This window comes from Sturnira hondurensis, unplaced genomic scaffold, assembly GCF_014824575.4.
Source record: "Sturnira hondurensis isolate 20B ecotype Veracruz unplaced genomic scaffold, ASM1482457v3 Scaffold0003796, whole genome shotgun sequence".
In the NCBI taxonomy this organism is placed as follows: Eukaryota; Metazoa; Chordata; class Mammalia; order Chiroptera; family Phyllostomidae; genus Sturnira; species Sturnira hondurensis.
In genome coordinates, this window is record NW_028076427.1 from 117,309 (window position 1) to 131,242 (window position 13,934).

A 13,934-nucleotide genomic window follows, 5' to 3' on the forward strand; every position below is an offset into this window, starting at 1 on the left:
TACTTCTGGGATTGCTATGGGCTTCGAGCTTACCTGGTTCTGCATTGACCTGGGGGCAAAGACAGTGTTGTTTTCATTTCATGCTTCTGGGTACACAATGTCCAGCACTGTGTTCAGCACACAGAAGAAACTCAACACGGGTTTATGGGTTGAATGGTTACATAAATTAACAAATATTCAATTTTTGCCAATTGCTTATAAATGGGAAAATGACATAGGAGAAGGCCAACTATCTCTGTGAATGACAATTTGAAATTATTCTTGGTTCACCACTCTTGCTGTCTCATGACCATTTCTGCTGCCCTCCCCTGCCCTGAGGAGAACAACCCACCCTCCAAAGCTGGCTCCTCAGCTCTGGAAGTCCAGTTCAGCAACCCTTTCACTAATATAAGTTCACAGGAGTGAGAGGTCCATGAACCACTGGGAATTGCATGTAGCATTTTGGGTGTGTGTGCATTATTGTAAGGAGCTGATCCATAGTATTCAATAGATTCTTCAAAGGCCATGACCCCAAATGGTCATAAGGGGGCTTCAAATGAATGAAGATGTCACTTCTATAGGAAGGGTATATTGCGTCTGAACTTACTTCTAATGACATGGAGGTTGGATGTAGAGTGGAGGCATAATCATTAGTGAAATTTAGAAATAAAATATAAACCATACTGTTTGCTAGAGAGCATCATTTGGGATAAGGCAGTTCCATCACAAGCCAAATTGAAGAGGGTGCACTGCGGGAGGTCCAGGGGAACCTTGTCCGGATCCCTAGGCTTGCTCACAACTGCAGCTCAGCAGAGCCTCCTTCAGCAATGACGCCCAACAATGGAGCTGCGGCCTGAAAACCCGGTGAACATGCGCAGGGGCCCATGAGCAGGGCGAGAAACGAAACCGGTCACATCGCCTTCCTCTCAACCACTGACTGCCAGCACAGGAGGCAGAAGTCGCCCCAGGGGATCAAATCCATGACTTCTTACCATTGTCATCACCAGAATCTGACTGGAAGGAGCTCAGGGACTGAACTTCAGAGTTGCTGCCTTTATTACTGCCTGCAAAGCAGGTCACTTCTCCCGGGTCTTCGACTCCTTTGTCTTCGCGGACAGCCAGAGAACAAGCAGAAATGACACTGGTTACCTCGTGTGTATTTGCAGCCCTGCCACCCCAGAGTTCACTTCTCAGAGCTCTTCCATTTGCTCAGAGAAAATAATTTAGCTCACCAATGGAGAATTGATTGTGCCACGGGGGGGCAAAGGTCTGCCTGTCAATCAAGTGATTTACATTATGGATACAAAACCCTTAACCCGTGGTAAATGAGCTTCCAAATAGCTGACAGCCGAAAGTAGCAGTTCCCTCCTCAAAGCGAAGCCTAAGTGAAGAGTGAAACGAGGATGAAGTGTCTGGGTTGCTCCTTGCCATTCAGAGTTCATTTAAATCATTTACATGGACCGATGTGGTGTCAACACCAGGTTAAATGAGATTACTTTTCAAATAGGGGTATAAATATTTTATAGGCAAGAATGCCATTACATTTATCCTAACTTCCATCTAGGGGAGCAAGCGGCGTTCTCAGCACTGCCTTCTAGAGGGCAGTGTCACACCATCTTTGGGAGTGACAGTGTTCTGCACTCAGGTGAGAGGCGGTTAGCAGCGGGGCAGGGAGGACGGGCTGTCACCCACACACTGCCCCCCTCTTTGCTACACAGATACGAACGCAGACTGAACCACCTCCCCCCCTCTCCAGGGCTGCTTTCTTTTTCTTATTTGAGGGACTGAAGGAAGCAATAAAAGCAACCCGTATCTTGAAACTGTCAAGTGGAAAATGAATTAGCCACCTAAAGACTGTCTCCCCAGATAAATGCCTTGCTTAACAAAGAAAGAAATGTATTCAATAAAACCCAATAATACTTTGGGGGAAAACGAGTGTATGAGTTTGAGGTAGATTCCCAGAATAAAGCTGTCACATTACAAGTAGGTGAAGAGAAATGATCACTGGGAAAATCTTCAAATCATCACGGAATGTGACGGTACAAAGAGACGGTGACTAGTGATGAAGGAAAAAGTTGTTTCTGTTCGCAGCCGGAGAAATCCCTGTTCCTTTTACTATGGGTGATGTCAGCAGTGGGCAGTGGGTCTGCATCTGCTGTCGGAGCTAAAGACACGGCAAAATCATCAGTTGGATAAACAACTGATATACACAGAGAGAGACACCAGCGAGGAATTTGCCTCCCAACAGCCGCGCCACAGAAAGTGTGATGTGCCTTGGAAACGCACATCGTGGGCGTCGGGCTTGGGCCTGAACACAAGGGAAGACTAGACACACGGTCTGGGCTGGTGAGGCACTGGCTGTGCATCCAACTGCTTTCTCTGCGCCTCCATTCATTCAACCCCCCTTTTTCATTGTCAAATAAAAAAGAGCCTTTCCTTCAGCCAGTAATGGGCAAGGCTTTGACAAAGCCTAACTTTACTGATGACTTGAGAGAATATATTTATGGTGAAAGTTCAAAGTATAAATGTGCCTCCAGAAAATGAGTCAGACACCCCTCATGTGGCCTCTCCACTGATCCACATGCGTCTGGCTTCGGGAAGGCCCTCTTCAATAGTTTCCTGCCCAAATTTTACCCATGGGCACAGACACCAGTAGGAATGCCCCCTTCCTCTGCGAAGGCTCCCATTATCTCCTCAGCTATGTGGGCTCTTTAGCTTCACTAGTAATCTGCCTCTCCCCCTTCCCTCTACTCCAACATATATCAGAATAGTCCCAGGGCACCCCTGCTACTCAAACAGAAAGTTATTTGGCCAGAGGAAAAGTCATAGGTGACAAAAGAGCTTGTCTTAGTTTCATCCCACTGCTGCTGAGGCAGGGGCAACAATCACCATCTCTCACCTGCATGTTCAAGGACACCACCGAATTAGTCTCTCTGCTTTCTTCTTTCTTTGGTCCTGTTTAGTTCTTCTCCAAGGAACGGAGCCATCTTTTTAAAATGTAACTTAGATCAAGGCAATCACCTGCCTAAAAACACGCACTCGTCTTGCTGTTACAGTGAACCCACTCTCCCCTGGTGCTCCCCAAGCTCTGGCTACACCGTTCTCCTCCATGGTCTTCAACATGTCTTTCCCACCCCGGAGCCTTTGGACCCGCTGTTCTTCCCTCTGTCTAGAATGCTGCTGCATGAAGCTAGTGGAGTGGGGCACACCACCATCTGGCCCAGCCCACTTCTCACACCTGCGGTTCACCCTCTTGTTTCATGGACCCTTCACATCAGCCAAATAGAACGACTTGCTTTTTGTCTGATCATGTGGAAGGCCCTCCTTTCTCCAGACCTATCATCCCACCACGATCCAACTCAATGTCCCTCTGCTCTTCTCAAGTCTTCAGTCCACAAGACTGGAAACGCTCTCTTTTCCTGACCTTCCAGAGCAAACTTTCTGTGTATCACTGACGCAGCTACACGGCTTCCTTTGTTCCAAGGGTGCAGTATTGTGAGGCGAGCATGGGTTTTAGAATTTGGCAACCCTGGATTAGAGTACCTCATATTAGCCTTTACTAGGGAACAGACTGACAGTCCTCAGGGGATGGGGGGCAGAGGGACTGGATGAGAGAAGGTGAAGGGATTAGCCATGGAACATCCATGCAGAAGCCGTGGACACCAACAAGAGTGTGGTGATGGCCAGAGGGAAGGGGGGGGGTGGCTGGGGACTAGGTGGAGGTGGGCAAAGCAGGGGAAAATGGGAACATCTGCAATATGTCAACGATAAAAACAAGGTTAGAATTGGTAAGTAAGTAAGTAAGTAAGGAAAGAAAGAAATAGAAGACTCTTTGTAGCTTTGTGACTGTGGGCACCTTATGATACTCTCTGAGCCTCATTTTCCCCATCTGTAAACAGGGATAAGACCCAGAGCGATTTTTCAGGGCTGGAATGTGAACACTCAAAGCCACAACATGTCACGATGTGCGCTGTGTCCTTGCAGGTTCTCTCTCCCTTCCCTAACTCCCTTGTCAAGTGACCCCCACACCTGTGGCTTCCCTGTGAATGACGGAGGGAGGAATAAATAACGATGCCGTAGTGCCTACTCACTCTCAGTTCCTGCGTCCCAGTCATTCTTGCGGATGGAGTCGCAGTCGGAGCGGCAGGGCGACACGGCTGGGAGGTTGGGAGCCACACTGCACACGACCACACCCCGCCTGGCGGTCAGGATGCGCGGGGACTCAGGGTGGAAGGTGGTCATCTCCTGGTGCTCGCCGCCCAGCCCGTCCACGATCTTATCCAGGTTGCTCCTGGAGTCGCTCTGGAAGCACGGGGTGTAGGCCATGGGGCGCACAGGCACCTGCGGGGGCCCCACCTCCTGGTACACGTTGCGGCCGTCCCCGCCACCCCGCAGGTTCCGGAAGGGGATGCCATTGCTCTTGTTGAGCAGGGCGGCCGTGGCGGGGTCCTGCACCAGCGTGATGTTGTTGCGGGAGTAGTTCTTGCGGAAGACCTTCTTGCGGAAGACGATGAAGAGGACCACCAAGATGAAGATGATGAAGAGGACCACGGCGATGCCGATCAGCTCCTCCTTTCCCACGTAGGAGTGGCCGGCCTGGATGTTGGGCACCACCACGGGGCGCAGCCCGCAGTACTGGCCCACAAAGCCCGGGGTGCAGTTGCACAGGAAGGAGCCAAACACGTTGACGCAGGAGCCCCCGTTCTCACACTCCTCCCGCTCACACTCGTTGATGTCCTCTTCACACCTTCAGGGCCAAGCATACACACACACCCCTTTCAAACAGCAGGCCTGTATATTGGAGCTCGATTGAACACTGACTTTAAAAGAAAAGAAAGCACCTAAAGGGTACATGAAGCTCCACGCAAATGGTGTGATGGTGTGTGTGTGCAGCAGGCGGCCGCAGTGGTCAGCACGCACTGATATTTCTCCCACCCAGTGTTCCCAAACAGTCTGGCCCTACCCTGGGAGCAAGGGGAAGGCCATCTTGGGAGAGAAGAGAAGGAGCAGAGAGAGAAAAAACAGATGCTGCTGAAGAGGCACTGGTTTCCAAATCCTTGGGGCCAGATGCACTTCAGAATTTAAAATTTTTCAATTTTAGAAATGTCACATAGTATATATCTTTCATATGATATAAAATACACCCCCCCACCCCAGGAATTAGTGTTGGCAGAGGACCCATAATCAAATATACCAGTGTTTCAACAGTAAAACATATGGATATTGACACTTAGTGAAAGAAATAAGGACTTAGATATAGCCTCAGAGTGGGTTTGGCTGTTTTGGGCACCAAATTAGTTTGCCACTAATTTATCCTCAACCCTGTTTCTTCTTGGAGCTTTGTGGTTTTGTAGAATTGCAGATAAATATCTGTAAAATTACACATTTCTATAAAGAGTTTCCCAAGAGTGGGAAGTCTTTAGTTCTGACATTTTCCTGTAGTGGTTATAGTAATTTGGGGGAGGCCTACATATCTACGTATCTTCTAGATTTTATTCTATTCTATATCAAAAGCTAATGCTAATGCAGATTACCAGGAAAAAATTGACTAATACTTTATAGTGAAAAATAATTAAATTAATTTTATTATCTCTAAAGCAATCCATGACTTGCTTTGAGTATAATCATAAGGCAAACATTTAAGTCTTATTATTTCTTAGTTCAAAATTATTTGAGCACACAGACCATTTTTCTTTCACTTTTCTTTGCTTCAGCAATTGTCCCGCTATGCTCACTTAAAGGGCCCATCACCTACCTATGTTTCTGGTAATCCACTTTGTAAAATGTAGTCAAATGTCCCTAATTTGAACAGATTGAAACCAGGTCAGTTGGAAATTAGTCAGAAACATGGAGAATTTCAAAATAAGTGCAGCTGTATTACTTTAAATGACACCCAGCAATTCAGAGTTGGTTAAGTACTTCCCGGTAAAGTCCTTGGAAGATTCGCTTTAATGAATATATAAGACTGATCTATAATTAGGATATTACTTGCTTGAGAGTATATATATATGATAAAAGTATATATATATATATATATCACTCATCCTTGATGGCTTTTAAAAGTATATACACTTTTAAAAGCCATCAAGGATGCGTGAAAGTGGCAATTTGCTAAAAACTTAAAATATCCCCTTTGCATTAATCTGCCAAACACTTTAATTTTACTATTTCTTGGTGGGGGTGGATGTTTCAAAGGAAGGGTAAGGTTTGGTTTCTCAGAATGATCACAGAATGCTAGGCAGTGGAGTCCAGTTAATGAATTCTGGGGAAGTGGACAGTGTGTCTGCCTCACAATTACACTGGAAATATTAGGGGGCAGAGGTGACTTTCTTTAAAAGAATCATTTTCTTGCTTACAGGTCACACAGTAATCAAATAAAAAATTAAAAATTTAGATAGTTATAAAGTATATAAATTACCCATGACCCCATTATTTAGAGATAATTCCTGTTAACATTTTAGGCACTTGTAAGTACTCTTTATATAAAGATATTAACCCTTTGCCCGTCCTTTTATGGGTTAATATTTTATCCCAGTCAGTTGTTTACCATTTTGTTCCCCTAGCAGCAAGAAATAGCATAACCACTCGAATAATCTCACTTACGTGACTCCAGTGAGCCCAGCTTTGCAACTGCAGATGAAAGTATTTCCTATGGGGTCGCAGGAGCCTCCGTTCCGGCAAGGGTTTGGGAAGCAGGCTGTGATCTCAGACTCACAGTTTCTCCCAGTGAACTGTGAGAGACATGTACACTGATAGCCTGGGGAAACAGAGGACCTCGTAAGCCACAGGTGCTGCTGGTAATGCTCAGAGTGCACAGACTCGGTTACAGCACATCCTCGTCATTCCCAGTGAACCAAATCGAAGGCAGATCCCGACTCCCAGAGATGATTAGCAAATTGGTTACACTGAGCTTGGAACTTGGTTACTCTGAGCTTTTCACAAAAATGGGAAGTAATAATTTGGACCTCCCACTAGTCCATAAAAATTCACCTAATTAGTCACATATGTGAATGACAGTGAGAATGGTAAGAGGCACCCAAGGAACACCCAAGACTCCAAGAACAGAGACCAGGATGGGGAGAGAGATGCTTTTCCCACCACACTATTATTGTAAAAGACAGGATGTTTTCAGATAGGAGCATATCACAGGTATCACCCTCATGTCATTAGGACACATTCTACAGTAGCTGTTCAAGAAGTGGTTTGTGTCCTCGCTGGTGTAGCTCAGTGGATTGAGCGCGGGCCTGCGAACCACACGATCGCGGTTCGATTCCCAGTCAGGGCACATGCCTGGGTTGCAGGCCAGTTCCCAGCAGGCGATGCATGAGAAGCAACCATACATTGATGTTTCTCTCCTTCCCTTCCCTTCTAAAGATAAATAAATAAAATTAAAAAATTATAAAAAAGAAGTGGTTTCTTTATAAAAGGTGAATGTGGTGAGACGTTGCATAGCTGGATGCACCTTTCTGACAGTTAGGTTGTATATGGAATTCTAAGCAATTCCAAGTTACTTTACAGAAATCCAAAGTTGTTTTGGTTCCTTAAATTTGTATGTGACTGGTTTCTTTTTCTAAGAGCTTGGAGTATCTTATTTGTCCCCAGTTTTCCGAGTTTTCCCTGTGATGGACTTTAGTGTGGGTTTATTTCGATCAGTGCTGGGTACTCAGTGGGCTCTTACAATCTGGGGAAAATTTTCTTTAGTTATTTCATTGATAATTTACCTTTCTTTGCTTTCTCTGTTCTGTCTTTATGGAAGTTTCATGGTTTGAATCTCAGATCTTTTGGATCCTCCTTGAATGTTATCTTTTTCTCTTATCCCTGTGGGTTTTTGCTTCATTACCCACTACATCCTTATGGGTTTTTGCTTTATTTCTCAACTTTTGAAACTTTGTGAGATTTTCATTTATATTGTCATTTTCTAAGAAGTGTTTATTTGCTTGCTGTGGTTTTCTTAAAAAAAAAAACTTATTGCACCCTGCTCCTATTTCATTGTTGCAATATTTTCTCTTATTTCTCTGCAGATACTAATAACATTTTTAACCCTCACCTGAGGATATGTTCATTGACTTTAGAGAGAGAGGAAGGGAAGGGAGAGAGACAGAAAGAAAACATCTCTTAATTGCCTCCCATACACGCTTCAACTGAGGATCAAACCCACAGCCTTGGTATGTGCCCTGACTGGAAACAAATCCTCAGTCTTCTGGTGTATGGGACAACACTCCAACCAACTGAGACGCATGGGCAGGATGACATTAACCATATTTTTATGATGTTTTCTCCCTGCATAGTTTCCTCCAAGTTGCTTTTCTCTTCTTCTGTGTTTTGGTCTCTGTCATGGTAAATTTTTTGTCAGACTGATTAGGACATGGAGCTCAGCTGTTGGTCAAATGCCACTCCCAATGTTGCTATGAGAGTATTCATGGATGTGATCAACATTTATGATCAACTGACTTTACGTAAAACAGATTACCCTCCATAATGAGGGTGGGTCTTGCCTATTCCATTGGAGGCCTTAAAAAGAAGGAATTCTGCCTCAAGAGTGCAACATAGAAATCTTGCCTGAGTTTCTAGGTTGAGAATTTCAAATTCAAAACTGGAAAATTAACTCCATTTATGTAAATTTCCAGGCTGCTGGCCAGCCCTACAGATTTCAGACTTGCCAGTCCCTACAATCCTGTAAGCCAGTTTCTTAAAACCCATCCATTGATCCATCCATCCTATTGGTTCTGTTTCTCTGGAGAACCTTAATATATTCCCACTTTCAAGTTAGAGGATTTTCTTCCTTGTCTGGTAATCCTGGTTTATCAGCTCATATTGGGGTGGTAAAAGCTTGAAATTGATGGAAATTTCTAAGCACCTGAGTGGGGCTTATTAGCCATGATACTGTGTCAGTACCTTTGACTGGGTCACTGTCTCCGGTAATTGCTCTCATCATCTCCCCAGAGGGAGGGCAAAGGCCTGATTTCTAATGTTCAGAAGACTGGATGGTGGTAGAGGGTGGTGGTGGGCCTCAGCATCCAAGGAGCACATGACACTTACTTCCTCAATGAACACTGTGAATAACCATCCTTCCTCTTATTTGAAGGGCTCTAGGGCTAATCTCTGCTTCCCAAGTGGTCAGAGACTGCTGTTGGGATTTTGTAGATTAATCTCTTACAGGTGTAGAAGATCTAATCATATATACATTGAAATAGTATATGCTCTTGTAAGCATTTTTCTGAATCCAGTGCTACAGAGAACTTTTTTCCTGAATAAGAGGACATTATGATTATGTATGAGTGTTCACGGATGCAGAGAGAGACAGACCATCTTAGGAGGCAGGGGTGGAGTTGGCAAGAGAGAACTCTTTACATTCTTAAAAGGAGGGAACTCTGCAGGCCCAGCCTCTGGGGCACAGAGAAATGCAGAGGACCAGGGACGGAGGCTCCAGGAGAGCCATCCTTAAATGCAACACTGATGGAATTGGAGGAAACTAGCCTACGAGGAAAAGCCATTATTAATGCAAACTGTCCAAATATGACCAGCCTGAAGTCTACGGGCAGGTGCAGTGGTGTGATATATACTTGCTTCAAATTATGCTGATTTGGGGTTATTCTTTTCCAGTTTAGAAAACTGCTCACTTAAATAGAATCATTGAAAGCAGCTGGGATCAGGCAAAATTGCATCACCTGGCTACTCCTTAGTCAGGATGGCATGCCATTTGGAGGTAGAGTAACTTCTGAGGATGAATTAGACTCTTTTTTAAAGGGAGTCATGAAGGGGAAACCTAAGGCAAGGTGGGTCAGCTTAGGTACAACTCCTCCCTCCCCAGCTCCTCTTTGGCATGATTCTGGCAATTGTGAAAATAAAACTATAGCAGAAATAGTAGGGGGCAAGGGAGGGGTAAGGAGGAACTGTCTAGAAATAAGGAACATTTTAATGCTATCATGGAAACTGGGTTCTATAAGGGTTGTGGGTTTGATTTCTTTGGTTTGATGTCTCTGTGCTCTGGAAAATCAGAATTTAAAACTAGTACCTCTAGTGCACTATTTTACACCCACACATTTCTTTCTGCATTTTGCCGTTTGCATTATCTTTTGTGGGATGTCTAGCGCTGCCTGATGCAGCAGCCAGCCGGGCTGATGAACCTGTTCCCTGACTGACTGCCTAAGCAGTAGGCAGTAGACTGCGGGAGCCAGCTCAGACAGGGGCGTGAGACCCGACTATGTAATTGGCGGACCCGTTTTTAAAACACTGGTAGCCTGACCTCAGCCATGGTGGGAGTATATGCACTGCGGAAATCAGTAAATGCTACAAATCAGTGCATTCAGTTTCAGAGAGCTGGCTTGCCAGCACACTCCTGGAAGAGGGATTCTGGCAGGCACCAGGGATACAAAGACAGAAAAACTATGGACACCATGAGCGCAAAAATGCTACGAAACTAGCATGAGGACAGGCACAGGGTGCAGTGAAAGCACAGAATGGGGACATTGGACCTATGCTGGAGAAAATCATGCATGACCGAGGAGCTCAATCTGAGAAAACTTGCTGTCCATTTTGAAGATGTTGATGATGATGGTAGCTGACATTTATATGCCATTTATTATGTGCTAAACAATTCTGGGCACTTTACATGTATTATCTCATTTAATTCTCCAAAAACGTTTATGACAAAGGGATTATTATTATTCCCATTTTATAGATGAAGAAAGTGGGGTCCTGGGAAGTCGATTGCTTACTCATAGCCATGAACCTAGTGTGGATTTGAACGGCAGCAGTCTGGCCCCAGAGTCCTGAACTGTTCACTATCATCTTGAATTATATTTTCCACAACCACAGTTCATCACACTCTCCATCTGGATTTCTCTGTTAATCTAAAGGCAAACCGTGTAGCATCTACTCTCATCATCTCAAACTCGTGGGCCTAAGGAAGTAGAGACCCTTTGGAAGAAATTGTGCTTTTTAAAACTTTAAGTTTGGAGGAGTTTTTATGTTAACACAAGGCAAGGGAAAAGCAACTGGACTTTTTTTTAAGTGACCAGATTTTTTTTTTTTAATGAAAAAAGAGTGGCATCTATTGTTGGCTCTGTGAAAGAGGCTTGTTGATCAAAATTAACCTGTTCTCACAAAGTATTATTTAGGACCTCATTATCCCAGCAGGGACCCTATTATTAATAATTTTTACAATATCAGTCAGTCTGCCATAATGATATTAAGTGATCGGAGGCTTTAGTGGTTTAAAATCACTTTCAGTCCTTTTATGAAGGATAATAATAGTCCTACAAAGGCAAATAAGAGGCCTATTATCATACCTACTCCATGGGGTGTTAGGGAGGTTAGCAGCTTGTTCAAGGATGTACAGCTAGTAAATGACTGAATTTGAACTCGAACCCAAGCTTTCAGTCTCAAATCTTTCTACAAGATTGTACTGACATTGGAACTTGTCAGTGAGCCAGAACTCATTACTTGCTAAGAATAAGGCAAGGGCTTGTAGTTACCTCTCACAAATCTCCAGGGAGCTGATGAGACACACTGAGAAGAACATATCAGACACCCTTTGGGGGAGCCAAATAATCATCAAATAGTAAAGATAGTAGCAAAATAAAGTTTCTCCTCTTCCCAAGCATCGCCATATGTTGATATACAACACAAATGAAAGAAACAGAATTTCAAGAGATATTCGGGCATTATTTGATCATACATTATTTAAATTTTTATAAATGTAAAAGAAAAATAAAATTCAGTGGATAATCTCAAAGTCTTGTTTTTTTAATTCTTACCTGAGGATATGCTTATTGACCTTAGAAAGAGAGAACGGGGGATAAAGAGAAAGAGGGGGGTGGGGAGAGAGAGAGAGGGAGACAGAGAGATGTGAGAGAGAAACATCGATCAGTTGCTTCCCAAAGGTGTCCTGACCAGGGACTAAACCTCCATCTTTGTGGGACAATGCTCCTACCAACTAAGCCATTTGGCCAGGGCTCAACGTCTTATTAAAAAGAGTGGATGATTTTCTCTGGGCTGGAGGAGAATTTCAAAAAAGAAAATCATTAGCAAGGAAAATAGCTTATTAGGTACAAAAAATATGCTAAGAACTTCCTGTGCATTTTTCTCATTTAATTCTCGATAACAACATTATGGTGTAAGGATTATTTTAATAATTATAAATGAAGGAACTGAGGCATAAATAAGTTGGTTTGCTAAAAGTTACACAGTCAATAAGTGGCATGGGCCACTTTATACCAGTTCCCAGATTTAAAAAAGACAGTTATCCTACAAGTATTGAGATATACATTAAAAAATACCCCCTACACACAAAACAAACCTCAAAGCAATGCCCCAGCTTCTCTCCCCTCAAATCTGGCAGAATGAGGAGTATATTTTTAAGCCTTGCCTCAAAGCTGTGCTCCTGTTTATAATCCTTCTACTTTCATTGGATGCAGATGGTTTTGAAATCCACACCCAGATTAATATAAAATGCTCGCTCCTTTCCTTGCCCGAGGAAGGACATGGCAAAATCTATTAAATGGCAAAAGTAGAAGTGGTTTGAGCAATTAGAGAGTGAATTTGGGCCATGTAGGTAAATAATCAAGATCATTCCTATTTTACTTCTTTGGCTTATTAGTCGTTTTCCAAACCGATTCATTCAGGTCGTGGCCTCAACTCTTGGCCCTGCTCACCAGCTCAGATGAACATCGCTCTGATCGGGTTTGGCTGCCCTAACAAGGAAACATCTGCCTGATGCACAAAGCTGGAGATAATGAACTATGTGCAACAAGAGCTTGGGATCTGAAGTCAGCATCAACCCCTGTGTTCGCTTGCTGAATTACAGATTTCATTTGGTAACTCCGAGAACTTCCATGATTTGGAGAGGCAGCTGTGATTTGGTGGAGAGGCCCTGGGTGCAAGCGCGTGTCCCGGCTGCTACCCAGCAGCTGGGTGTGATCACAGCCGAGCCGCCCGACCTCTAGGAACCCCCTGATTTTCATCTGATAGTTGAGCCCCACTAAGGCCCATTTCATTGAGGATAATAAGGTTTCAGGATTCATCCACCACAATACCGCACACAAACATTCGCTGCGTTATTGTCGTAATTATTAAAACTGCTATGGTTTCTGAAATTTCTCATAAGCCAAACACTTGAAAGCTATGGGAATTTTTTACTCTTTTAGTCTGAAAGTTGGAAAATATTGAAACCTATAGTCTGTGTGAATCTCGGGTAGTATGAGAAAACTAGAGGATGCATTATCACGTGAGATGCTAACCCCGAGTGGGGTGAACTTGGCCATGCATCATGGCCCTGTGTCATTACCCTACCATTTCAACTTGTAGTCCCTCTGACTTTTCTCTTCCACCAAGCAGGGTACACACCATACCCTAAGGCCTTGTAAAACAGAAACCTTTGAAGGCTGACCTGTACTTTTCCCTAGGAAATCTGGCTCACATTTCATATATCGTATATTGATTGGGTCAAACCTCTAATATTGTCTTTGAGAGTCTGGAAACATTTAATGTATTAACAACACTAGGCACACAATAAATCCTCACCTTCTGGCATGTTCTTTTGTGTCTGCAATACAACCTATCTGGGTTTTGAATTAGTATCAATATTATACAATTTATGCTGTTACCACAAGATTTTTCCAAAGTACAAAAAAAAAAAAACCCTATTTAAAAGCCACACAGAAAAAACAACCCCCTCGTAAACTATAACTCTCAGAATCTCAGTCAAATTATGTCCACGGTGTATTCACTGGGAACCTGGTTTTTTCTTCTCTGCCCTCTGTGTTCAGGGGGCTGGTGGGCCCAGTAGATACAGGGGAACTCTGTTCAATCCCTGTAAGCCAGCTGTGAGGGGAAGGAGGCCATGGGGTCGAGTCCACTGGTCACAGAAACAGCAATAGAACCACAGAATTTAACACAGAGCTCAGCAATTAAATTAGGCACTTAATTGAAGTTCAATGGACTGAATTTACCCA

At 43.9% G+C, this 13,934-nt stretch overlaps 1 protein-coding gene across 3 annotated transcripts in view; it reads right to left on the reverse strand.

Annotated features, from left to right (window-relative positions):
* Positions 1-13,934, reverse strand: part of FAT3 (FAT atypical cadherin 3) — a 515,463-nt gene that overhangs the window by 8,042 nt on the left and 493,487 nt on the right. For all 3 annotated transcript variants that reach the window (XM_037042798.1, XM_037042797.1, XM_037042799.1), the window contains 3 exons: positions 6,583-6,736; positions 4,071-4,726; positions 972-1,085 (listed from right to left, as the gene is read on the reverse strand). In XM_037042798.1, coding sequence (XP_036898693.1) covers positions 972-1,085; positions 4,071-4,726; positions 6,583-6,736 — 924 coding nt within the window. The remainder of the gene's footprint in view (positions 1-971; positions 1,086-4,070; positions 4,727-6,582; positions 6,737-13,934) is intronic.